This window comes from Apus apus, chromosome 7 (assembly GCF_020740795.1).
Source record: "Apus apus isolate bApuApu2 chromosome 7, bApuApu2.pri.cur, whole genome shotgun sequence".
Classification (NCBI taxonomy): domain Eukaryota; kingdom Metazoa; phylum Chordata; class Aves; order Apodiformes; family Apodidae; genus Apus; species Apus apus.
Window position 1 is genome coordinate 5,983,647 of NC_067288.1, and position 23,923 is coordinate 6,007,569.

Genomic DNA, 23,923 nt, shown 5'->3' on the forward strand with positions numbered 1-23,923 from the left:
GGCTCCGGCCCGGCCAGCCCGTGCCGCCCGGACGAACGGCAGAGCTCCGAGCAGCGCCGAGCACCGCGTCCCGCGGCTGCGGGACCTGATCCCCAGGGTCCCGGCTCACCCCCGCCGGGGCCGGGGCCGTGGGCGGGGTCACCGCCCGGTGGCCAATGGGAAGCTGCCGTCAATCCCGAGCGGGTCCGCCGCGGCCAATGAGCGCCCAGCGCGCAGTGATGGCGTCACGGGCGGGCGCGGGGCCCGCGCGGCGGGAGCCATGGAGCTGCTGCCCCGCAGCCCCGGGGAGTTCGGCACCGCCCGCTACTGGGACCGGTTCTTCCGGCAGCGCGGGCAGCGGGCCTTCGAGTGGTACGGGACCTTCCCGGAGCTCTGCCCGCTCCTGCGCAAGTACCTGCGGCCCCGCGACAAGGTGAGTCCGGCACCCAGCGCCGCGTCCCGGCTCCAGCCGCCGCCGCCGCCGCGCGCTGACGCAGGCGACGTGGAGCCCCCAGGTTGCTGAAGCAAGAGGAGAGGCTCTCGAGTTGCCCTGGGAGGGGGATGAACCCTTCCACACCGTCCCCAGGCGGCAGATGTGCTGCTTCTCCGGCCGCGCGGCTGCTCTGCGTGAGGTGTCACCTCGGGGCTCAGGGGCGCGGGTTTGCAGGTGCCGCGCGTCTGGTTTTCACCCGGAGCCCGAGGCTGGTGGCCGCTGGTGGCTTGGAAGACGCTCTGGGGGTGCGTTTCTGGGGCGTTCTCCCCATCGCTCTGCTCTTGTGCCGCTCCCCAGGTCCTGGTGGTGGGCTGTGGGAACTCGGAGCTGAGCGAGGAGCTGTACGACGTGGGGATGTGCGAGGACATCGTGAACATCGACGTCAGCGCCGCCGCCGTCCGCCGGATGCGCGAGCGCAGCGCCGGCAGGAGGCCCGGGGTGAGCTACCTGCTGATGGACGTGCTGCAGATGGACTTCCCCGATGCCCACTTCCAGGTGGTTCTGGACAAAGGCACACTGGATGCCATCCTCGCCGACGAAGAGGAGGCCACTCTCGCCAAGGGGGACAGGATGTTTGCCGAGATCAGCCGGGTCCTGCAGGTGGGAGGGCGCTATCTCTGCGTCTCCTTGGCTCAAGCCCACGTGCTGAAGAAAGCAGTGGGATACTTCTCCCAGGAAGGCTGGGTTGTTCGTGTCCACCAGCTGGCTGGCAGTGGGGACAAGCAGCAGTTTGTCCTACCTGTCTTTGTCTACGTCATGACAAAGTTCAGGAAGATCCCTGGCTCAGCAGCGCAGATCCTGGAGATTTGCCCTGAGGAGCAAGAGAAGCCCATGCGGGTGGAGAGCGCAGAGCTGCTGGTGGCGGCGGTGAAGGACAGGCAGCATTATGCCCTGCTCTGCAGCCAGCTGAGCAAAGCACCCTGCAGGGAGCAGCTTTCCCTGGATTTGTGTGATAAGGAGAGCAGGAGGCCTCGCTACACGCTGCATGTCATCGACAGCCCCTCCGTGAAACCTTCCCGGGAGAATCACTTCGCCATCTTCATCAGTGAGTACAGCCCCCTCCTGGCTGCAGTGAGATGGTGCTCTGGCCAGGGGTCCTGCTCCTGCTGAAATGAGGGCTGGAAAGGGAAATAACCCACCTGTGCAGGGCGCTGGTTGATGTTTCAGTCCTGACTTTGTGGTGGGATGTGTGTTTGCCTGGTGGTGCAAGCAGAGATCTGGCACCGAGCTTGCTGACGGAGCTGTCTGGCAGCAGAGAGGCAGTGTGGGCCCTGCCTCTGGGGTGGTGATTCCTACTTTAATGGTGGTGAGAGCTGCTGTAGCATGTTGCTGGATAAAGCCAGAGTGCAGGGCACACAGCCAGAAAGGTATCTGTGGTCTGTGTGGGTGTCCTGCCTTGCCAGGGCTGGGCTGCTCCGGGCTGCACTTCCCTTTGGAGCTTGCACCTGGTGGAAAAGCGTCAGGCTGTGCCAGCAGCGCTGATCCCTCCCTGCACACCTGCAAAGCTGGGGCTTAGCACAGCCTGGAGACAGGTCGTGTGAGGCTGTTGGATCCTCCTTATGAGATGTGTCTTTTCCAGCCTCCTGCATGAGCCTGCCCAAAACAGGGAAGGTCTTGGCTGTCTTGATGATTGCAGAACATGGTGCTAGGCATGCAATGGAACCTCCTCGTGATGTTCTGCCATTCCCTGTAGCTCTTCTCTTGGAGGCTGGAGTGGCTGCTCAGGGACTGGGACTGGCCCAGGCTGATGGCAGCCCCTTCTGCAGTCCCACAGGGCAGAGAAACCGAGTGGCTCTTTGGGACAGAGGAAGGGCGGAGGCAGCTGGCCACCAGCGCGGGCTTCGGGCGCCTGGTCACCGTGGCCCTGCACAGGGAGCAGCACTACGAGGGCATGGCAGGCATCCAGGCAGAGCTGTCTGGGAAGGTGATGGAACTGGCCCCGCCGGGCCTCCCTGCCCGGCAGCAGGTGAGCCCCAATGCAGACCCCCTTGCTCAGTTTTCCCGAAACTGGGGCCAGGCTGGTGCTCTGCCAGCAGCAAGTCCCTCTTGTCCATGGGAGACCAAGCTGCAACGTGTGAGCTGGCTGCCCTGGCAGGGAGGAGGCTGACCTTTGTAGCTCCTTTGTTTTTTCTGTCCAGCTGGCCACCTTTGCTTGGAGGCAGGATCTAAGGTGCCTCCGTGACAGGATTTGATATGACTTCCCTGCCCTCCAAAATACAGCATCCCAAGACCAGACATCTTGAAACCTTGAGAGCATGCAGCTCCTTCTTAAGCTTGCCTTTAACCTCTCCTGTCCCTTCTGTCTCCTCCTTCCTGCCCAACCTCCCCAAACCTAAGCTCTTGCAGGAGGTCTGGGGTGTTCGATCCCTGTACCCCAACACGTGGGCACAGGGAGGGCACCTGGTGTCCCCAGCTGCTCTGTGGCTCATCCTGCTACTTCTACTACTACCCTTTTCCCAACTCTTTAGCCATTTTCAGGTTGTGGGAATGCCAGGGTCTGTCTCTGTAGCCTTTCCTTCCTTACACTGGTCCCCATCCTCCCTGCAGGTGCCCTTCCTGTCCGTGGGAGGGGACATCGGGGTGCGGACGGTGCGGCACTGTGACACCAGCCCCTTGAGTGGGGAGTATGTCGTGGAGGACGTGAAGGGGGACGGCACCTGCTACTTCCGACGCCTCGTTTTCCTCCACAACAGGAACGTGGTGCAGTCAGAGGCTCGGCTCCTGGCCCCTGTGCCTCTCCCAGGTAGGTGGGGCAGCTGAGAAGGGGTAGGGGCCAAGGGGGACTTTTTAGCATGGCAAAGAGTGAGACTGATGTGTGAGGAAGATATAAGGCCTGCTGGGACCTGCCTGCCTTGTCCCAGGGTGGCTTTGGAAGTGGTTTTGCACTCTGCTGCCTGCCCGCTCAGTGGGACAGGGGCTGGAGGTGTCTAGTCCCCAGAAAGCGTCTTTGCTGCCCTGCCTTACCAGCCAATGCCTCCTGTCATTCAGGCCAGAAGAAACGAAGGAAAGACAAGAAGAAACCCAGCTCCTCTGAGCCACCCACAGCCATTGACAAGAGCTACCTGTGCTGTGAGCACCACAAGGCCATGGTTGCAGGGCTTTGCCTGCTGGGAGGCCCTGACCCCCTCCCAGGTGAGGAGACCAGTGGTAGGAGTTTGTGCCCAAGGCAAGCCTGGGACAGGCATGTGGGTGTCCCCACAACTCAGTTGCTTGGGGCAGGGCTTTCCTCTTTTGGTGCACTCCGTGTGCCCTTCCCAGAGTGGTTTGGGCAAGGGGCTGGGATAAATGATGTGAGCACACCCATCCCAGCAGCTCATCTGGGCACTCTCTGTTGACAGGAAGGCCGGTGGCAGTGCTGGTGGTGGGGCTGGGCGGGGGCAGCCTGCCCCTCTTCATCCACGACTACTTCTCACAGGCCCACGTGGCCGTGGTGGAGATCGACCCCTCCATGCTGGAGGTGGCCACGCAGTGGTTTGGCTTCTCCCAGGGTGACCGGATGCAGGTGCACGTCTCTGATGGCCTGGACTACGTGGCCAAGCTGGCAGCAGAAGGTACCACCTCACAGAGCATCCTGGGCACCCCGCTGAGCCCACAGGGTGCTGTGCTGGGACCGGAGCCCTACTTTCTGTCCCTGCCCATCTCCTGGCATGTGTTAGGAGGTCAAGCCTTGCCCGGTCTCTGCAGCTCACAGGCCTGTCCTTGCCAATGTGTGCAGGGGGCCTTAAGATTTGCTGCCTCCTGCCAGCACCAAGGGTGGCTGCTGTGGGTTTGCTTTGGAAAGAGAAACCCCGGGAGAGAGAAGTGACCATAATATGGCAGAAGGGGTGTCCTGACTGCCCCATTTGTTGCCTCCCCACTGTGTGTGGCTCACCTCTGTCCCACAAGATAATGAGTCTCTGTGCTCCCTCCTGTAGCCCCAGCCAAGTATGATGCCATCATGTTTGATGTGGACAGCAAAGACCTCACGGTGGGGATGAGCTGCCCACCCCCAGCCTTTGTGGAAAAGCCCTTTCTGCAGAAAGTTAAAACCATCCTCAAGCCAGAAGGTAGGAGGGGGTTAGATCTTGTGGTGTCCCCAGGGCTGGGATGGCCGGTCTGTGTGGGATTTGAGTATCAGAACAGTTGGCTGCAGCCAGGATTGCTGCATGGTATCCGCCTGGCAGGTCCTGGATCCGGGTGTTTCAGTGGGTGTTGTGACAGCAGGGAGCTGTCAGTGGAGCTGGTGGCCCATGGCATTGCTGGGCCAGGCAGGCTGAGACATCCCAGGGAGCCAAGAAGCAGTGTGGGAAGGCAGAGGGCGTAGGTGGTACCTGGGAACAGATTATGTGGCTGCCCACGACCCATGTGGCAGCAGGGACGTGGAGCTGGGCCAAGGGCAACAGGGGATGCCAGTTCTTGTGCTGCTGGTGAGACATTTGCACCTGGGGTGGCATGTATTGCATTTCCACAGGGAGGCAGGGAGCAGGGCAGTGTAGATGGGCTGGTCTGAACTCCCATTTCTCTTGCCCTGCTGCAGGACTCTTCGTGCTCAACTTGGTGTGCCGCGATGCCCAGCTGAAGGAGTCTGTCTTGGCCACCCTCAGGGAGGTCTTCCCGCTGCTCTACACACGCCACATCGAAGGGGAGGTTAACGAGATCCTCTTCTGCCAGCCCAGCCCCCAGGGCCGGTGGGGGCCCACAGAGCTGGGGGCACGTGCCCAGGCACTGGAGGGGGCCCTGCGACAGCCTGGGCGCCCCTGGGACAGCTCGTACGTGCTGGCAGACATGCTGCAGGCCGTCAAGATCCTCTGAGAGGCACCCTGATGCTGCTTACACCAGAGAGGTGTAACCCACCATGTGGGTGCTGCAGCCTTGCAGTAGAGGGGTGCCTGTGGCTGGGACTGTTATCCTGTGGGGGGGGGCAGTGCTGGCCTGGGTGTTGCTGAAGGATGGGACTGGTGTGGAGAGGTGCTCCCACACAGCATGGCTCCATGGGAAGGGGTCCAGGACCATGGGAGGCTGTGCAGCCCAAAGGGCTGCATTGGGGTGGTGAAGGGGGGACTAAGGTGCCGTGGGACTGGCAGGCCTGTGTTTGGATCTGTCCCCATTGCCCTCCCATTGAGGGAAAAACATCCTTCCCTCCTGTGCTGCCTCTCCCTGCATTTCCAGCATCCCTGATCACTGTGTGCAAAGTCCCAGCCCTGCCCCAGGCCTGGTTGTGGGGGTGTGTGGGTTGGCTTGAGAGCTGTGGAAATAAAGTGCTCAGGGCTGTTCTAAGGCCTGTGGAGCTTTGCCAGGCTTATTTCTGGAGCTCCCAGCACCCCTGGAAAAGGTATGGTCACCTCTACTCCTCAAGGAGTCCTGGGACCAGGCAGCTGGCCCTTGTACCCTGCTGCCTTCTCCCCACTTGCCTTCCTCAGGCTGAACCTGACCACATGCCCACTCTTCTGTTTCTCCAACCATCAGCACTGTCAGCTGGGATCTGCAACCCCTGGGGCCCCAACCCTTCTTCTCCCTCCTGTCTCCTGGGCCAGCAGGGACCCAGCCTTGGCCACTGACCTGCTCACCCAGCTGGGGCAGGTAAGCCTTCTTGTAGGATTAAAAGGCAGCAGGGAAACACCCATCAGGCTGGTCCCGTGGCAGCCTCTTCCTGCCCAGGCAGTTCATTTTGTCTCTCTCGAGGGTTTCAAGGCCTGGTCCTTCCCTGCAAGGGTTAGCTGAAGAGCTGACCCATGGATCCTGGGTGGTTACAGAGTGGCTGACTGGCTGGTGCTCCCATATTGATCAGAAGTGATTTTTAGGCTGTTTATCTCCTGCAACAGCTGGTACCAAAGTGACCAGCCTGCAGATCATCAAGGTGACAACCAGCTGAAGCTCTGCGGTGCTTTGCCACTGACCCCACACCTTCACCCCATGCTACCTTCTACCTCCAGTGCGTTGAGGTGATCATATCTTTCTGGCAACTGCTTCCCAACACAAACCCTCCTCAGCTGCCCTCTTGCAGCCCAGGGTGGTAACAACACACCAGAGGCAGCTCTGGGAGGGATCTGACCCAGCTGTTGGTGCAGAGCTCATCATTGCTGCTGAAACCATCTCACCAGGTTTGCAGCTCGCACCCTGTCCTTCCTCAGCAGGACCCATGTCTCCACCTGTAGAAAATCCAGCTTGGTTTAGAAGGCTGAGCAAAAGGGTGCATGAACCTGAGTGTTTGCAGTTCCCCAGCCCCATGGGGGCCATGGAAGGCACACCCCAGGGGCTCTCACACACTGAGCTGCTGGGAACTGTGGCCACCACTGTAATGCTGGAGATGGGGCTGATCGTGCCTGATCGTGCCCAGGAGGCACTGTGGCAGCTGTGCAGACAGCAAGCATGTCCCTCTGATCAGTGGCTGTTGCTATATTTTAATTTTAATTTGACAGCAGGCTCTGCTTTGGAAACAGCTCTATTCAGATCCCTTCTCCAATGCTCCCTGCCTTCACACAGGGACAAATCGTGCCCTGCTTTCTCCCTGGGCAGGCCTGTTTCTACACAGAGAGAGCTGATGCTTTTTTTAAATTAAGTGGTTTTGATGGTTCCCAGATGTTGGAGAGTGGGGCCAGCCTGCTCCCTGCCTCAGATAAGGGATGGCAATGTGGGCACGTGCCCTCGGTATGTTGCTCACCACTCTGGGCTGCAGCATGTTTGGGGCAGCACGTGGTCTCTACTCAATGGGAGAGACAAAGCTGGAGCTCAAGCGGGGTGGAAGCCTGCCTGCCCCCATGCAGTTAGTTTCTAAAGCTCCTCTGTGATGAGCACTTTTTTGAAATGCATCTGTTACCTAGCCAGCTTTGCAATGGCAAATTTCTCAACTGGATCAGCCATGCTGCATTTAGTCTATTTTTAACTTAGTTTCCAATTCTCAACCTAATTCCAATAGCACAGGTTTGTGCGTGTGCCCTTTATTTTGATGAAGCCATCTCCTTTCTCATACAGGAGCTCATACAAAGGCTGTGTTCATCCCTCCCTTGTCCAGTTCTGCCTTTCTGCTGTGCTTCCTAATCACTGCCTAACGCCACATCCTGGTGGGAAAACAAAAGACATCTATTAGAAACAATGCAAGGCTGAAATCTCAGTTCATTGCAGCTGTCCTTGCAGCTATTGGTAGCCCTACGAGTTTGGTCTGGAAATACATTTCAGTTTGAAAATCAGCAAATTAATGAGTGCTGCAAATACACGAAAGAATTAATTGCAGGTAAAAGGCTCTGAGGCTGGAATAATTGATGCGTAGTAAATATTTTGCTCGTGGCAGACAAAACATGCAGCTAATGTATACGTTTGGCAACTGTGTTTCTGTTGAGTGTTTTGGCAATATACTTGTGTTTACAAACCTGCCTCCTCACTCCCTTGGCAGGGTAGGCACGCCATAAGCAGTGGGATGGAAACAAGTGCTGCTGTCACTTAGCAACCTCCACTTGCCTCTGAGACGTTGACTTTATTAATTTCTGGGGTTTCCAGCACAAAAAGAGACAGCTGCATAACTCAAGGTATGAGGCTGTAGCCAGCTGGGGATGCTTTGGTCTGGTCCAGCCTGAAACCCTCTTACAGCTCTATGTCCGTGTCCCACTGCTGCTCCAGTGAGCAAGGCACTGCGAACTGATGGGAGCTGAGTTTCATCATCCAGAGCTGTAGGGATGCATTGGTCCAGGGTGCTTTGTGGCCAGGCAGCTGGCAGGATGGTGACACTAGAAAGCAGACAGTGGTGGGGTGTCAGCCCAGGTCCTAGCTCTGCAGATGGCTCTCAGGTGGAGGTGGGACATACTGTCATCAGCTGAAATTCCATCAAGCAGCTGGGAGAGATTTTGCAGTAACAAAAGCTGCAGGGACTGAAGGCTGAGGTTGATCCCCTGCAGCTGGGAAGAGCTCTGCTGGGGTGAGCCTGGCCCTGCTGGCTGGGGATGCTGTTGCTCTCCAGGCATGACAGGGTCACAGCACAGCAAGGGATGTAACATCCACGTCCCAGAAGGTGGAAGTACCTGCAAAATGTTTTTTTCTGTGAAATCTTTCCTTAGGGAAGAGCTTGGCTTGCCTGGCTTTGGGACCAAGGAAGCAGGTGTTCTGCCAGGCTGCAGCGAGGGAGTCTGGCTCTTTCCTGGGGGTGCTCAGGGCTGCAGGGAAGTGTCTCTGTGGGCTGCAAGGGAGCATTGTGGCCTTTTTCTACCCTGCAGCTGGATGCACCTCGCTAGAGGATGCAGCTGGAGGTCGCAGGGCAGAAGAGAGGCCACTAATGCCAGATGGGACAGGGCATGGGGTGTCACTGTCCTGTGATCTGTGAGTCAGCAGTGCCCCAGGCTGCAGGGCAGAGGCAGAAAGTGCCTCCCCTTTACAGGGGGAAGTGCTGCAGCCGCTACTTTTCATGAAAGCTCTGCAGCCGTTCTGGCTTTCTTTCACTGGCTTTAATTCTATCTTTTTTTATCTTTAAGGTCTGAACTCTCCTCCTGGCAGGTGCTGGCCAGCGCCTTTGTGCCTGCACTGCAGAGCCAGGTGCTGCTGAGAACCGGGGAGCTCCCCTGTGCACGGGGCTCCTTGCCCACACCTCCTCCTGCTGCCTGAAAAGCTCAGCAAGACTCCGGGCTTGTATCTGAAGTAGGAAGCAGGTGAGGAAGGTCCCTGGAAAGATCATGTATGAAGGAACTCTGCTCTGCTCCTCCAGAGTACTGCCTGCTCTCCAGGCAGGGGAGCACACCTGGTTCTTCAGTGCAGGCACTTGCAAATCTCCTGTTAATTCATTTATAACCCATTTTTCACGGAGAGAATTACACTGGTGAGTGTTTATAAGGCAGCCTGGGGACCTGCTCCAAATGTCCTCAGTTTTAATGTCATGCTGCCTGGTTAGGAAGAAATGTCTGTGGGTAAATTTGCAGGCTCAAATGCTACAGCTGCACCCTGAAGCCAGACTATTTTTACTGTGTATTTTTCTGGAAGTCAGAGCAGGACAAACTTGTTGTCAGTAATGCAGTGGAGGCTTTGGCAGGGCTGGGGGCCCCAGGCAGGCTGTGCTGGAGCTGGTGACATCAGGAAGAGAGCAGACAGTGCTGATGGAGTTGGCAATGCTGATGTGCCACCCTGGAGAGATGAACACCCTCCTCTCCTTGCTGAGCCTGTCATGTGGCAAAAGGAAATGATAAATATTGTGGGGCACAATGGAGAGTAGGGTAAAAATAGAGCATGTTTAGCTGACAGAACAGTGAGCAATGCAACTCTGTCCTCCTGGGGATGGCATCTGGTGGCCCCCAGGAAAACAGTTTCTTGCATGGCTCTCTGATGCAGGTTTTGGGTCTTTTTTTTTTTTTTTTTTTTTTCCCAGGGTTATTCATTACAAGAAGCTCTACTGTGGTCTCTGCCAGCACTATCCATTTCCTTTCATTTAGCCACTCTGAATCCTGACAAATTCAGAAAGCCAGGCTGGGCTCTGCATGGGTGTTTGGAACAAGCTGCCTGCAGAAGTCAACTAGAAAAAGCAGGGACCTGAAGGTACGGTTGGGTGCCCTTCCTCCCTGCTCTGTTGGAGCTGCTGGAAAAATGAGCACCCTCACGACAACATGAGCATGCATAATGAAAATGTTCATGCTTTTTACAGGAGATGGGAAATCTATACTTGGCTGCTCATGGCTTTTTTTCTGGGAGGGTGGAGAGAATGGATTTTTGTAAGTGAGGGAGTCTCAGGATGAGTGTGCTCACTTAGCAGCTTTAACTCACCTTCAACAGAAAATAAAAATAATTTGGTTTAGAAACTTCCCAGACTTGGGGGAATAACTCAAACTTTTCCTAATCATACATTTTTTTTTTCCTATTGTATTTTGTTAACTGTGGAAGGGAATAAAGATGTAATTAAGAAACCTAATGGAAAGGACAGATCCCTAGGTTATTAATTTGAATGTGTGCATAGTGTTGCTCCCAAAGCATCTTGCCTTTTTAAATCTTCATTTGTCTCTTGTGGAAATGCAATCCTATTGCCAGGCTACCCTGCTACAGATCCTAATTATTTCATTGGGATAACACAAAGTGCTCTGGCACTCGGATGGGGCAGATTTGGCCTGAACGTGATACTGTTCCTCCCAACTTCCAGCCTCCACAGAAACCCATGAACTGGAGGAAGGCCAGGCAGCCTCCTGGCATAGCCTGCTCACTCAGGAGTGGGAAAAAAATAATCATGCTGCTAATTGGCACAATTATGTCAATAACCCCGAGGCTCCATCTAGACAGAAATGATCACAGGGTTTTTCCCAGACGTAGTGATGCTGGAGAGGTGATCTAACTGTAGTGGCAAAGCCTTTGCTGGAAAAGCCATCTCTGCATTATTCTGGTTAAAAACTTTTTTTGCTAGAGCTAAAGCAAACTGTTCATTTTTTTCCAGGGTTAAAAGTCAGTCTGTTGTAGAGAGTAATTTTTTTAAACTTATAGAGAGCTCTGGCCAAGAAGTTTTGATAATCCTCCAGATCATTAGTATCTGTCAGCCTGTGGGATGTTCACAGTTCCCTTTTGTTTTGCTTTTCATGCTGAGTGAGGCCAGTGTCTGGTTTAATGCAGAGGATAACTGTTATCACTGTAGGACTCCAAAGCCTCTGTTTTGGATATTTTTGTGTTGTGACTGCTGCCAGTAATCGCAGATAAATCTCATCTCTGTTGTTCGCCTGTGCTTTTAGCTCAGTCTCAGCATGCATTTTTAATTGAACCCACTGCAATGACGTAGCTTGGACCTTGTTATTGCTTCCCAGTCTGTTCCCAAACCACCTGCAACCAGCCCTGCCAGATCCAGGCCTGGCCTGACCCCTGCTCTGGTGAACATATGTCTGACCATGCCAGCACTTCTGCCTGCTGCTGAGTGTTGGTGCTGCTTGCTGGGGGATGGATCGTGGTTCCTGCTGCTCCTGTTCCCATTGAGGGTGGGAGCTGGGAGGAATTCAACCGCAAGGACTGCTCCAAAATACCCTGCTTGGCAGAAAGGGAAGTGCTGAAGCCAGCTCTCTGGCAGGTTCTGTGCCGGCAAACAGGACCCGGCACCCCTGTTTGCTCCCGGTTTGGCTCTTTAAACTAGGTTGGTGCCAAAGTTAAGAGAGGAAAGCACACGCAAACCTCTGCTGGGTGCCGGAGGATGGCACGGCTGGGGACGGCTCTGCGCCGGGTGTTCCCTGGGGGTGCCTCGGGTGGTCCTTGGGGTGCCCCGGGCTCAGGGGGCTGCTGCGGCCAAGGGGCGGGGTGGCCGGCTGGGGTCGGAGCTCTCGGGAAAGACGGGAAGCACGGCGATCTCAGGGGTTGGCGTGTGGACCTGGGTGAACCGCCGTCCTCATGCTCAAGGGTCCGAGCACCGAGGTCGGCTCGTCCACCTTGCGGGGGACAAGGCTACCCAGCCGTTCGAACCGAGTGAGTGGGCAGCGGGGCAGCTCCAGGCTGCCGGGAAGACCCCGCGGATGCTCCTTTACAAGCTGCTGGCTTGTGCTGGTGGCCGGAGGGGCCGCTGCCATGGCAGAAAAGGCAGAAGGGACCCCCCCTCACCACCGCGAAATCCCGGTGAAATCAGCCCTGCCCACCGGGACCCGCACCGGGATCCGCACCGCGCGGGGGCGTGGCCTCAATACCAGGGGGCGTGGCCTCGCCGTCGAGACCCCGCCCCCCCGGCTGGGGGCGGGGCGCGTGCGCAGTGCTGCGGCCGTTACCTGTCAGCGGCGGCGAGCGGAGCGGAGCGGAGCGGAGGCGGCGGGGGGCGACGGCTCGGCGGGATGGAGGGGCTCATCCCGCTCGTCAACCGGCTGCAGGACGCCTTCGCCGTGCTGGGCCAGAACTGCCTGCTGGACCTGCCGCAGATCGCGGTGGTGGGCGGGCAGAGCGCCGGCAAGAGCTCCGTGCTGGAGAACTGCGTGTCCAGGTGAGGCGGCGGGCGCGAGACACCCCCCCACACACACACACACACCCCCCCCCGCGCGGCTGCTCGCGCCGTCCCCAACGGCCGTTCCCCCCCTTTCCAACGGTCGCCGCGCGCGCCCCCGCCTTCATCCCCTCAGCAGGGAGCGGCGATGGAGGGGTCGGGTTCTGGGGGGAAAGGTTCCTGGCTCCGCGCTGGCCCGGGGGAGCTCGGTGTGGCTGCCGGTGCCGCGGGGGTGTCGAGGCGGCCCCCCTGGCCAGGGCAGCGTCCTTGGTTGGTTCTCGCCGCCGCCGCTCCGGGGTGAGTGCGTTCGTGCGCCCGGTGTTGGGGGTTAACTGCTGTCCTGGGTGGGGAAAACAACAACAAAAAGAGAGGTCTTTAAAGCCCCTAATTCCGGTGTTGGTTCTGGGTCTGGTTGGTTCATGGTTCTCAGTCGCATTGCTTACGCTTCGTGCTGCCCTATTGCGTGCAGCGGTGTTAGCAGCTTTTCCGAAAATGACTGAAGGAAAAGAGCGGCGTAATGATTCTGGTGGTCCTTCCCACGGACGGACCACATCTCGGAAGGTCTCCGGAGGTAAAGGTGAACTTCACGTGCTGTTTCATAAAGTTCCTGCTGGGCTGGCTGCAAATAGTGTGTGGGCTTCTGGAGGGAGGTGATGTTTTCAGAGTGCAGCTGCAAGCGTCAACCTGCATGTAGCATCAAAAGTGCCGTTGCGTTGCAGTGATTGGGGAGCTTTCATGCGTGGAGATAGGTAAAGGCAATATTAAGGTCTCTCCAGGACCTGGCTGTGTGTCAGACTGCAATAGCTCTTCATATACAGTATAAAAAGACTCTATAGTTTTTCTTTGGCTCCACTTCAGAATTTGTGTAAAATGTCAGTTTTTCCTCTTCTTTCTACTTGAAGGCTGTAGCTAATTACTGATGTTGACAGTACTGCCAGTCTCAAGTTTAGAAAGCACAGATGGGATCCTCAGAAATCACTATTGGCTATCAAATTATTATAGCTTTCTTTTAAAAGTATTTTTTGTAACCTTTTGACTTTTTGATTTGTGTGTCCATAAGGCTGTGCAAAGCACATGTGCTGAGGAGGAAAGGCATCTTCATCTTTCTTGTCAATAAAAATCTTTTGGTCCCTGTGGCAAAGCCTTGTCTAGCGTGGCAGCCACCTGGGATTGGGGCTGAGTGTGGTGGACTGTAGGCTGATGTCTTTCTCTGGATCCAGCTGTGCTGATGGGAGAGGTTACTGCTCCCAGATGCTTGTTATTGCTCCCCGCTGGAGGGATCTGCTCCATCTGATCCGCAGGTGGAGCTGTTCCTTCGAGCGCTTCATTCTCCTGGATGAGCCTGGCTAGGGTAAGAGGTGTCAATGGGCAGTTTGTGCTGATCTGGTCCATTTGGACAAGAGGCTGAAACAAGCAGCACAAGTGAGACGTGGATATTTCTAGGAGGACTTATTAAAAAAACCCAGGGACAATTAATTTTCTCACTTATATAGTTATTCACTGTGCTGCATATGGACAATGTGCAAGAGTCTGTTCAAAGGAGAGTTTAGACGCTACTGAGAAGCACCTGTTACACAGGATCTGGAATTTGGATTCCTGCAGCCTGGTCTCAGAGTTCAACATAATTGTTTTATGCAATAATTCTTGAGATGTAGTGCCAGCTGATCTGTAGTACCTTCTTACTCGCAGGCTTGGAACATGTTGCAAATATGACATTGAAAGGCAATGACTTCAAACCTATTCCATGAGACTGAAGCAACTCTGTTTTATTCATGCCTTGCCCCCAGACTGAGTGTGTGTGTGTGGTCAGTGGATGTATACTTGCTGAGCTGTGAGAAATTGATTGTGAATCCTCAGGACCAGATTAATAAATACCCATGAGATTGGGAGAGCATTTTGCTTGTCAGATCAGCAGGCAAAACTGTCTCTATGGCTCTTTTTAGTAAGCCGTGAGATGTTCCTTTTTTTATGGAATAATGACGCTGCTCTCTGCAAACAAGAAGTTTCCTGCATCTCTGTCTTAATACAGCTTGCAGAGGTCTCTTGCCTTGTCGTAGAGACATGTCACACTCATTGCTTTTGTTAGTGGTACTTTGCATGATGTGTGATTAACTGCAGGGTGAACATTAATAGTAGCACAGCTTTGAAATTCATATACAAATAAAACAGTCCTAGCATTGCTCTGAAGTTTGAATATTAATTCTCATGGGTTTTTGTTTGAGGGTTTTTTTGTCTTATTTTTTGTGATTTTTTGTTGTTGTTGTGATTGTTTTGTGGTTGGTTGTTGTTTTTTTTGTTTTGTTTTGTTTTTACCACATGAATCATTACCACAAGTAGATTTCAAAGTCTTAGCCTTTAGAGAGGCATTCAAGATCTCCTCAGGAATACATGTAATCGGGGAGAGGAAGACATGCTATTCCCCATGTGGAGAGCAAGGTCTTGCTACAAACATGCAGTTGGTTGTTAGCCTGAGTATTTGTTAGTGGAGCTCTAGTGAGGGTAATAATATTCTTAACTCTAGGATCAGATTATTAGTATCTGCTGTCTGTAGCCACTAGACAATTGTGCTTGTTTCAGCCTTTCATACAGTCTTTGGCTGTGCGAAGATGACTTCTTTTTTCTACTTGGACAGAGGAAAGTTATTTTCTAGCTTGCAGATGGTATCAGAGTTGGAGGCTCTTTATGGAGCCTAACTGCCCAGGAAACATGTTGGGCTATACTGTGTTACCCACCATCTGTTTTATGCATTGCCATAATTTTTCAGAAGGGTTGTGAGGGATCTGGCTCTTGCATAGTTCTGCTCATTGGCAGGTAGTTCTGGAAGTGGGATCCAAGTCCTGTTATTTCTGAAGCTGCTGAGTGACACGTATCCATCACTGTCCCCAGGGTAGCACCAAGCCTTGTTTAGGTGCAAGCAGCATCCTTAATTATAAACAACAGTCAGTGAATATGTTGGGATTAGATTGCATATTTGCTCTACATTGTTGCTAGTGTTGCATGAGGATGAATTCTGTGTGTTTGTCTGTTTCAGGAACTGTGCAACACCCAGAACTACTTATGTTGTTGTCAGTTGGCTTGGAACAAGGCTGGTGTAGGACAGTGTCAAATCTCCCAATGGAGCCATTATTGTTACTATTTGGACTAGCATCCGCTAGGTTATTTGGAGAGTTTGCTTTTCACTTACTACTTCTGTGTGTGTAAGGAGACTGCTTCTTTTGATAGTCAAGGACTCTGCTTGAAGGGTTTTCTCTTAGGATTCTGGTTATATTTAGATGGAAAGAGAGATGCCAGAGAGCACCTGAGGACAGCAGTCATTTTCATTTATGGGTTAGACTTTTGTGCGTTCCTAACTGGATGTCACAGCATTTGTTTGAGGAAATGGTATTGTCTGAAGAACAAATGTTCTTACTTGCTTCTCTTTGTAATAGAAGTAAATGTGCCCTTTAAATACCGAGCCAGTGTTTGAAGCAAAGGATCTGGTGCAATCTTCTTCTGGTAGAAGGTGGTGGGAGAAAGATTCAAAAGCACAAAGAGAGTAAACCATACAGTACTGATAGATGGGCACTTCAGCTGGTCTTACTGCTTTGCTCCAGATGAGTACAGGACCGGGTGCTTGTATGTAGTGATTTTTTAAAATATCTTGCTTTCGGTAATAATAGGGTTACTTACAAGAAAACTAATGGCAGGAAGCATTACGTAAAAACTGTATGTGGAGAGAAAGCATTTTCTATTATTTCATGTATCTACATAGGCTCTTAAGATAACTAAAGGCACAGATGGCAAGCTACTGTGGTAGGGCCTCTTTCTCCAGATTTGAATCAGAACCTTATTTTATTCTTACAAATAGCAGGAAATTAATAATTAGGTTTTAAAGCTGAAAGCTCTTTACTTCCTCCTGCTTAATATAATATAAACTGCATGTGGCCAAATAATTGTTTTATAAGAGATGTGAGCTCTTGTTGGTGAGCCTGCCAGTCACAATCAAACAAGCACTTTCCTTTTAAGAGCCTGAGGTCTAGTTTTGTAATACAGCTTTACAGCTTTTTGATCTGAGATGCTTTTGATAATCTTGCAGCCACTGCATGTTGTATAGCTATTTATTATGACATATGTACTTTTTTTTTTTTTTCAAATTATGATTCCATGTGTGCTCAGCTCATTCTTTTTCCTTGAGATGGTGGTTGTGAAAAGACTGCATTGAGTCATTAGGAGAAGAGAAAGGACTTTAAATCCGGCTGTTGAAGCAGAAAATTTCTCCAAAGAAAGCAGACACATACTTAGATTGCGTGCTACCTGGGGGAGGCATGATTAAAATTGGTGCAGATATTTTATTTTAGTTACTGGTAATTGACAGAAAAACTTTTTTACAGACAATTATTTTTGTGAAACAGGCATGAAAAAGCTAAGCAGCTACAAACTGAAGTATGGTGCTATGTATTCTTTTTTTAATCTTAAGGTTCTTCTGGAAATGAGAATCAGCCACTCCTTTTCCTGACTAATTAAGCCATTGTATTGAGTGTATTAGTTCAGTTATCAAAATGCTCTGGTGTGCTGAAAGCAAGCATATTCTACCTCTGTATATTCCATTAAATAGAAACAGCGGCAAATGAGACAGTGGCTCATTTAGGTTTCTTCCCCAAATATGTTTTTAAATTAGAGGTTGCTGAACAAACTTGGCCATTTAAATGGTATATAGATGCCCTGTTTTGGTCCTTAAATGTAACTTCAATATGGATTTAAAGTTCATTTTTTTAATGAAGTCTTGAAAATTGATATATGCAAAGTAAAGCAAATATGTAATTAAATAGATGTGCAAACCAATATGGTGATGTAAAATTTTTTCTTCCCCCACTTTGGGGTGAATCTGTGTCACTTATTTATGGCATTTAAATTTTACTAATTGAAAGATGTCTTTTTATTTTAAGAAAACCTGTACTCCATACTGAGGCATATAATAGGAAACCCTGACCTATACTCTGACATTTAAGTGCAGTGTATCAAGCAGTTTACAGAGATGCTAAATCAATAACTAATAATAAACACATTTATAAGGTGCATTTGGGAGAACACATTTACCTATGGTCTTTGGCAGGCCATATATGATTAGGGTATTGTAGTGTTTTAGTGAACACAAGCTTAGTGTTTGAAGTCTGAGATGTAGATTTTGTAAAAACCACAAAACCCTGCAAAAAGCAACCCTCAGAAAACCTCAGTCTGGTCTTGAGTGCCTTCTGAGAAATCAGTGCTAAATATTCAGTGGCAGTTGTTACTGAAAGTTCAATCTATCAAAGTACTGAAGGTGGCTGCACATCTCTGATCAGCTGTAAAGGTGACTAGTCCTCTAGTTAGAGGTTTGTGTGGTTTTTTTCTTTTTTTTTTTTTTCAGTCCATAGGTATCCACTTAACTTTATCTAAGTTTACTGATTCTTAACACAGACAATTCTGAAAATCCAACAGATTGCCTGACTCTTTAGGTTCTTATGTAATTTTAGAAATGATGATACTCACTGCCTTTAGGAAGGAGCCCACCCTTGGGAATTGGTAGTTTTTAAACTGACAAATAACAAGCACCTTTGTTGTCTTTCTGTTTCTTAATGGGCATTGCTCCTGCTAATGTTTCAAGCTTATGCTATTTGTCTTTGTAGATTAAACAGAAACCAAGGCTTTCCAGTTTAGGTAAACAGGTAAAAAAACAAAGTGGTTATACACATTATTCTACATTCACCTGTAGATACAGGGAGTGATTCTGCTATGGATTGCAGTGGAGAAGTAGAAGGATACTGTTCTCTGCCACTGATTTACTGTATGACCTTCAACTGGTTTTTAAACATTACCCACATCGGTATCCACATGTATATGCCTCCAGTCTTTATTTACTCTTTCTTAACTGATTGTAGGTTTTAGATTTTTATTCCTATAAGTTGCTTCTATTTCTAAAGGAAGAGGTTAGCATATAATCTTAAAATCAGTGTGGGATAACTGTGATTGTAGTCTAAAACTTTGTGTTTCTCTGCTTTGTGTGATTGCTGCTTTTAGATATCTGTATGGCACCAAAACCTGAGTATTTGGTTTTGCTTTGAACAGCTGAGATGTAGTAGCATTTCTTCTTCCCAAAAAGGGATTCCTGCTAGCATTTAGTTTGTGCTTCTCACAGCGTAGTCGTTGAAAGAGGTTGTGCATGTGGTTTGCTATTCATCATCAGTGAGCAGACCAATGATATTAAGTATTCATGGATTCCTTAAACAATACCTGCCTAGATTGCAAGCATAGAGGGGCAGAAGCCATTTTTAATTTTTTTTTTTAACTGCTTTTCAAAATAAGGCCTTCTAGTAAACAGAAGCCTGTGAACTCCCCTTGTTTGCTGTGCTTGTGTGTAACTGGTTACTGGGAATCCTTTTAATGCTGTGTGTCTGCAGTGCAAAGCCTGTAGTGTAAATATGCTGAGAACAGGAAATGAGCATTATTTAACTGTGACCTTGCATCTTTTTCTTCAGCAAGTTGCATTGAGATGAACAAGGCAGCATTATTGAACTAGAGAGGAGCAAAATCCCATTTAACTGCACGCTGGGCTTTGATGTACTGCCAAGTACTGTTGTCTGTGATAGCCTCTAGGATGCAAAGGAGACCGTAGCTGTAGATAAGAGAGGTTTGCAATTGAAGTGTCTAGCGATAATGTCAGGTTTTAAAATTTGTATGTGGAAGTTATGCTTCTAATTCAATGCCTAGCGTGGTATTTCTGCATCCTAGCTCCTGTGCAAAATTGCCAAGATTTCATTTTTCAGATATGCACGAGATTTACTATTTCCTGTAATACAGCTAGATTTCAAGCCTCATAGGTGTTATAATAAGGGCTAGATTAATATTATGCACTCAGTAGTTTGTTTGCTCTGTATAGTATAGATGCTTAAAAATGTACACTTGTATTCAGTAGTGCATAGCTACAGAGGATGCTCTAAAATGGCCTGTGGGTAACTTGCCTGCAGAGAATAGGCAAGGCTCTGTGTAGCAAGCATGAGAATCACTGTAAGACATGTCAAGCCTCTGCTGCATGGCAGTGGATGAAATGGGCTGTGTTCCAGGTCTGTTCAACAGCCAAGCTGGAAGCTGCTGAAAAAAATTTAGCATAATCCATCAGAGGCAGTCTTGTGTTCTTGTGTGGTCACCTGTTAGTTTGTTCAGGTGCTAAACAAATGTCGACGGAAGATCCCCAATGTCCATCAGATTTAGGAAGAAAGCTGGAAAGCCTCAAGAATGAGTCTGGGCTGAGACCTCCAGCATTGTAACTTCATCAGTGTTCTGGAAAGTAGCAGCATCAAGCACGGTTTTGGTCAGATTTTAGCATAAAATCTTCTCTTAATAATTCAGTTTCTGGTGAGTGGAGAGATAGGATATAATGGCTGGTATTAAATTTCAGTATTTAGCTAAACAGACTTTACATTGTCATGGACAATATATTGACTTGCACATTCTGCAGGCTCAAAGCAGGATAAATGGGCAAGCAAAGAACAATAAAATGGCTAGAGAATAGAAGCTGTTTGAGAGACTTGGATGACTTGCTTTGGAGCAAAAACCCTTTCCCCCTCCCTTATGTAGTTGTCTTTCTGTCTATAAATTCAGACTGTTATACTGCAATTCCCATTGTGTATACATTCTTCAGGGAGTAGAATAATTGAATCCAGTTACATTCCAGCTCTGCAAAATGGCTTGTTTTATGCCCAGAAAGGTAACAGTATGGTTTGACACCTTGTCCTCCACACAAGAGGTACCTGTATTTTCCCAAAACTTTTGAAGGGGCAATGCTTTTTGGACTTGACTAGGATGTGGTATAGCTGACTGTAAGCTTTACCACTGTTTAAAAAAAATCTGTGTTGAGGGATCTGAGTTCAGGATAGTGTAATCTGGGAGGAAGGGCAGGAGCTTATTTTGTTTGCTTTTTTGATGACAGTATTGAAATTTGCAATATAAATTTTCTATTATTACAGAGTATCCAGATATAAATTATTTACTACATGCAAGTAATTATATAGTGGTTAGCTTCATGTAGCTGATATGCCTGGAATGCTGGGGACACATTTGCTTTCTGATCCTTGCAATTGGATGGTTTTTTTTCTGTTTATATCTGATTATATTACTCAAATCTTTTCTAAAGAAACATTGTAAAAGTATTCAACAGCTGTGACTGCCACCAACAAACCAACTTTGTTTGGAGCACTGACAACAATTTCAAGAGAGTAAATATTTTGTGTTGTTAATTTCTTGTATTGAGATACTAAATCTTGCTACATTAGTATTCATCCTGAGAATGGATGGGTTTTTATGCACCAACATCCTATGCAAATTAGTCTTTTCCTAAGAGTGAACATATCTGATTAGGCAGAATACAGTTGTCCTGCAAAGTCTGCTTTATCCTTTTTGACACACAAATTCTGAGAATTGGGGTGTTTTGTTTTTGTGTTTTGTGGTTTCTTCCCCTCCCACCCCTGCCTGGAATTGATGGCGAGCTACACTGGGCAGGAAATAGCAGAAGCTTTTGTAAAATCTTAAAAGAGGAAAAAGGGCATTTTCACAAATGGAATTAGGATGATGCAGCAAAGTTCTGGATGCCGGCCAGGGAGGACAGATGCATCATGCATACAGTGGCTTGCCAACAAGACTGCACATTGGCAGCTTCCTGATCTGTTAATACAGCAAGCCTACAGCCCCAGCATTATCACTGCAAACAGGGCACTGTTCATCTTACCACATTTGTGGGTTTGCCTGGCAAGTTTTCACAGCTGTATATGGCAAGTTTTTAGTCCTATAAACATTACAGAGATTTTAAAACTTCATACTGTGTAGAAGATTTTTTTTTTTTGAGTTCTGCATTTACTATCCCTGCTTCAGAGAATATACCTTTTCTTGTGCAGAAATGCAGTGTGAGATACCGTCACTGCTGTCAAAATATGACATTAGGTTTGGGGTGCTAATAATGGTCTGTATCTTCTTAGACTGTTGGAGAACCTGTTGACTCCAGTCATGTTTAATGGAAGACTTCACCACTGGGACTACAGTAAATTTTGGCACTAATTTTCTCATAGCCCTATAATGTTTAATGGGGGAGATGTAATAATTCCTGTCTGCTTGCTGAGCAGAAATGCTGCTGCTACTTAAAGAAGGCTTCTTCCAGATATAAGTATAATGACAGTGTTTTTCAAGCCTGCTCTGTCTTCAGTCTTTTGCATGAAGAAGAAATCTTAAGGTTTGCTTTCTTGGGTTAGTGGTGCCTAAGCCTCGTCACTGAACTTAATTGTTATGGAGGTGCCCAGCTAGTGTAATGGAAATCCCTTGCCTACCTTATTTGAAATTCTTCAAGGGCTTTGCAAAAAAACACCTTGTTTGTCACCTTTAGAGGCAACACTCACCATATTCCCATGGTTAGGTCCATTTTACTGGACTGTATTTTTGTATAGCTGGTCTCAGTTCTGTAAAGGAGTTGGGGAAGGGAGATCCAAAGAGACATCTTATGCTGCTAGGTTGTAGTACTGAGTAACAATTTCAAGATCTTTTTTCTGTTGCTCTTGAGTCAACTTGTGTGCTTTCATGAGAGTGATGGATAGGCTAATTGGGGTGTCCCTGCTTTGGTTGTTCAGCTCCAGTAGTTCAGCAATGGAGATGGAGTACACTGGGTTGGAAAACAGCTTCTCAAAGACACCAGGTTTATCCATTCTGCTTGTAAGGAAGAGAGCTAACAGCCCTAGGATATCTGAATGCTCAGTTTCTTACCCCTAAAGACATGTCCAAACTACATGGGCTGCAATTTGTATTTACTACTCCTGGGTACTGGATTGTGCCTTGATTCAGCAGGTTAATTAAAATGATCTCTCAGTTGAAGGAAGATTTAACTTGAAAGAGTGGTTACTGCAAACAGAACAAACTGCATTAGAGAACTTGAGTTAAGCACTGAAGTGTCATGGTAAGGATCTATGGTCTGTGGTTTACAGAGAATCTATGGTCTGTGGTTTACAACAAATCCTGGAAGGACTGGTATTGAACTTTAGGGGCTAATATATCTGAGATCACTAAAAATCCACAGCCTCTTTGCCCATTTAGCTTGTCTAGTAGGCCTAATTAAGATAGGTATCATTGGTCTTCAATAAAGAAGATTAATTATTTTGTACATTTTCATGTAAGCCCCATTATGTTAGGCTGAGATTTTGCAGTCATTGAACAAAGCTGTGGGAGACTGGCTTGATTAACAGACACTGTGCCAAAACAAAAAGCATTTACTCTTCTCTAATGAAAGGAGGTGAGGGATCAAGCAATAACTGATAATGAGAATTGGTCTCTGTACTTTGAGCTAATGAGGAAGAGCATATATAGCCAAGTACTAGTATGATGCAGAAAAGTGATGTATACTACTGTATTGCTGGAAAAAAAAAAAAAAGGTATGTGGTTGAGAACATCAAAGCATAACAGAGGTAGTGCTTTAATGCTTTAGAGACTTCTTGAAGATGTGTTCTGAGGTTATCTTTGTACTGTCATTTGGAGGGTAGAGGAACTGTGCTTCCAAAGCCATTAAGGAAGAATATAGTGATGTCTAGTGTCAGGGATGACAAACCTCCTCTGAGAAAGCACTTCGCTTGACGTTACAAATTTAATTTCTAAGAAGGCCTCTGTTTAAATGCAAAGTCTGCTTCCCCTAGCTCGGACATATATTGCTTTGTAACAAACAAAAATGAGTGAAGAATCTACTTCTGGCTCCTCTGCAGTGCTGGTGAGCACAGTAGCAAGAGAAGTACGACAGAAAGAACATGTCTGCCAAAAGAGGTCTTCAGATAGGTCTTTTTAGCATTAAATTATTTAGTTATAAATTAACTGCTTTGGTTTAAGGATTTTAAAAAGTGAACCTGAGGGAAGAAAATATTAGAAAATATTAATGTCTTCTGTAGGCTTACACTGCTCCATGCTTTTTTGTGTTTTATTTTTTTGTAGCACTTTGCTTTAAGGCTAAATATGATAAATGCAAGAAGAAAGAAAGCCTTTGGCTGTGCTTTTGAACACTATACATTCGGTACACAACTGGGAGATGCTTGGCTGTACAGGCATATGTAGGTGTTCACTGTGAAACAGTGTGTTCTTTTACAAGAGATCCGGCCATTCAGCAGTAGCAGTAGTGCTACAAGTGTTCCTAGTGTGCCAGGCTGGAGTTGTATAAAACAATAAACACTGTGTTGGAAAAAAGCCCAGGAAAACTGTTGACTTGGGCATAATTGCTTCCTATTGCAATTGAAGCTGCGCTGCAATCCTTGACAATTCTTGGAAATAAAAGCCTGTGTGGAATGCTATCACAGCAGTGTTGTCCATGTGAGTTGCTTGTGGAACATGGCCTTTCTGCATCTGCAGGAAGGATAGGGTCCTCAGCTCTGTGTTAGTGGAAGAACTTTTGTAAGTAGCATTACCAGTGTTGTTTGCCAAAATTAAATAGATATTGCGGGGTCATTTGTACTCCTCTGTAAGAGAATGATGGTTCTTGTCCTCAACCTGTCTTGTTTCTACAAGTTGTGAAAGATGTGGAGGCTTTTTCTTTGAAG

General features: G+C 49.0%; 2 protein-coding genes across 18 annotated transcripts in view; both read left to right on the forward strand.

Moving 5' to 3' along the window:
- Positions 1–239: 239 nt before the first annotated feature.
- On the forward strand, positions 240–10,331 carry METTL13 (methyltransferase 13, eEF1A lysine and N-terminal methyltransferase). Of its 6 annotated transcripts, none has more exons than XM_051625392.1 (10): positions 240–412; positions 770–1,517; positions 2,239–2,438; positions 3,020–3,215; positions 3,461–3,604; positions 3,811–4,023; positions 4,387–4,518; positions 4,989–7,974; positions 8,911–9,084; positions 9,795–10,331. In XM_051625392.1, the coding sequence occupies exons 1-8, from the start codon at positions 260–262 to the stop codon at positions 5,261–5,263; spliced, it is 2,061 nt and encodes a 686-aa protein (XP_051481352.1). In that variant the 5' UTR covers positions 240–259; the 3' UTR covers positions 5,264–7,974; positions 8,911–9,084; positions 9,795–10,331. The 6 variants fall into 6 exon arrangements, with proteins under 6 accessions (XP_051481352.1, XP_051481354.1, XP_051481353.1 ...); XM_051625394.1 differs by having other exon boundaries at positions 4,989–7,682; positions 7,842–9,084; XM_051625393.1 differs by having other exon boundaries at positions 4,989–6,031; positions 7,424–9,084.
- Positions 10,332–12,176: 1,845 nt separating this feature from the next.
- Positions 12,177–23,923, forward strand: part of DNM3 (dynamin 3) — a 170,556-nt gene continuing 158,809 nt past the window's right edge. For all 12 annotated transcript variants that reach the window (XM_051624811.1, XM_051624818.1, XM_051624812.1 and 9 more), the window contains exon 1: positions 12,177–12,353. In XM_051624811.1, coding sequence (XP_051480771.1) covers positions 12,208–12,353 — 146 coding nt within the window. In that variant the 5' untranslated portion in view covers positions 12,177–12,207. The remainder of the gene's footprint in view (positions 12,354–23,923) is intronic.

Coding starts and splice junctions, on each gene's coding strand:
- METTL13 (XM_051625391.1), top strand. CDS start 260: ATGGAGCTGCTGCCCCGCAGCCCCGGGGAGTTCGGCACCGCCCGCTAC. Junction 1,518..2,238: donor TCACTTCGCCATCTTCATCA/GTGAGTACAGCC, acceptor CCCCTTCTGCAG/TCCCACAGGGCAGAGAAACC. Junction 3,605..3,810: donor AGGCCCTGACCCCCTCCCAG/GTGAGGAGACCA, acceptor CTCTGTTGACAG/GAAGGCCGGTGGCAGTGCTG.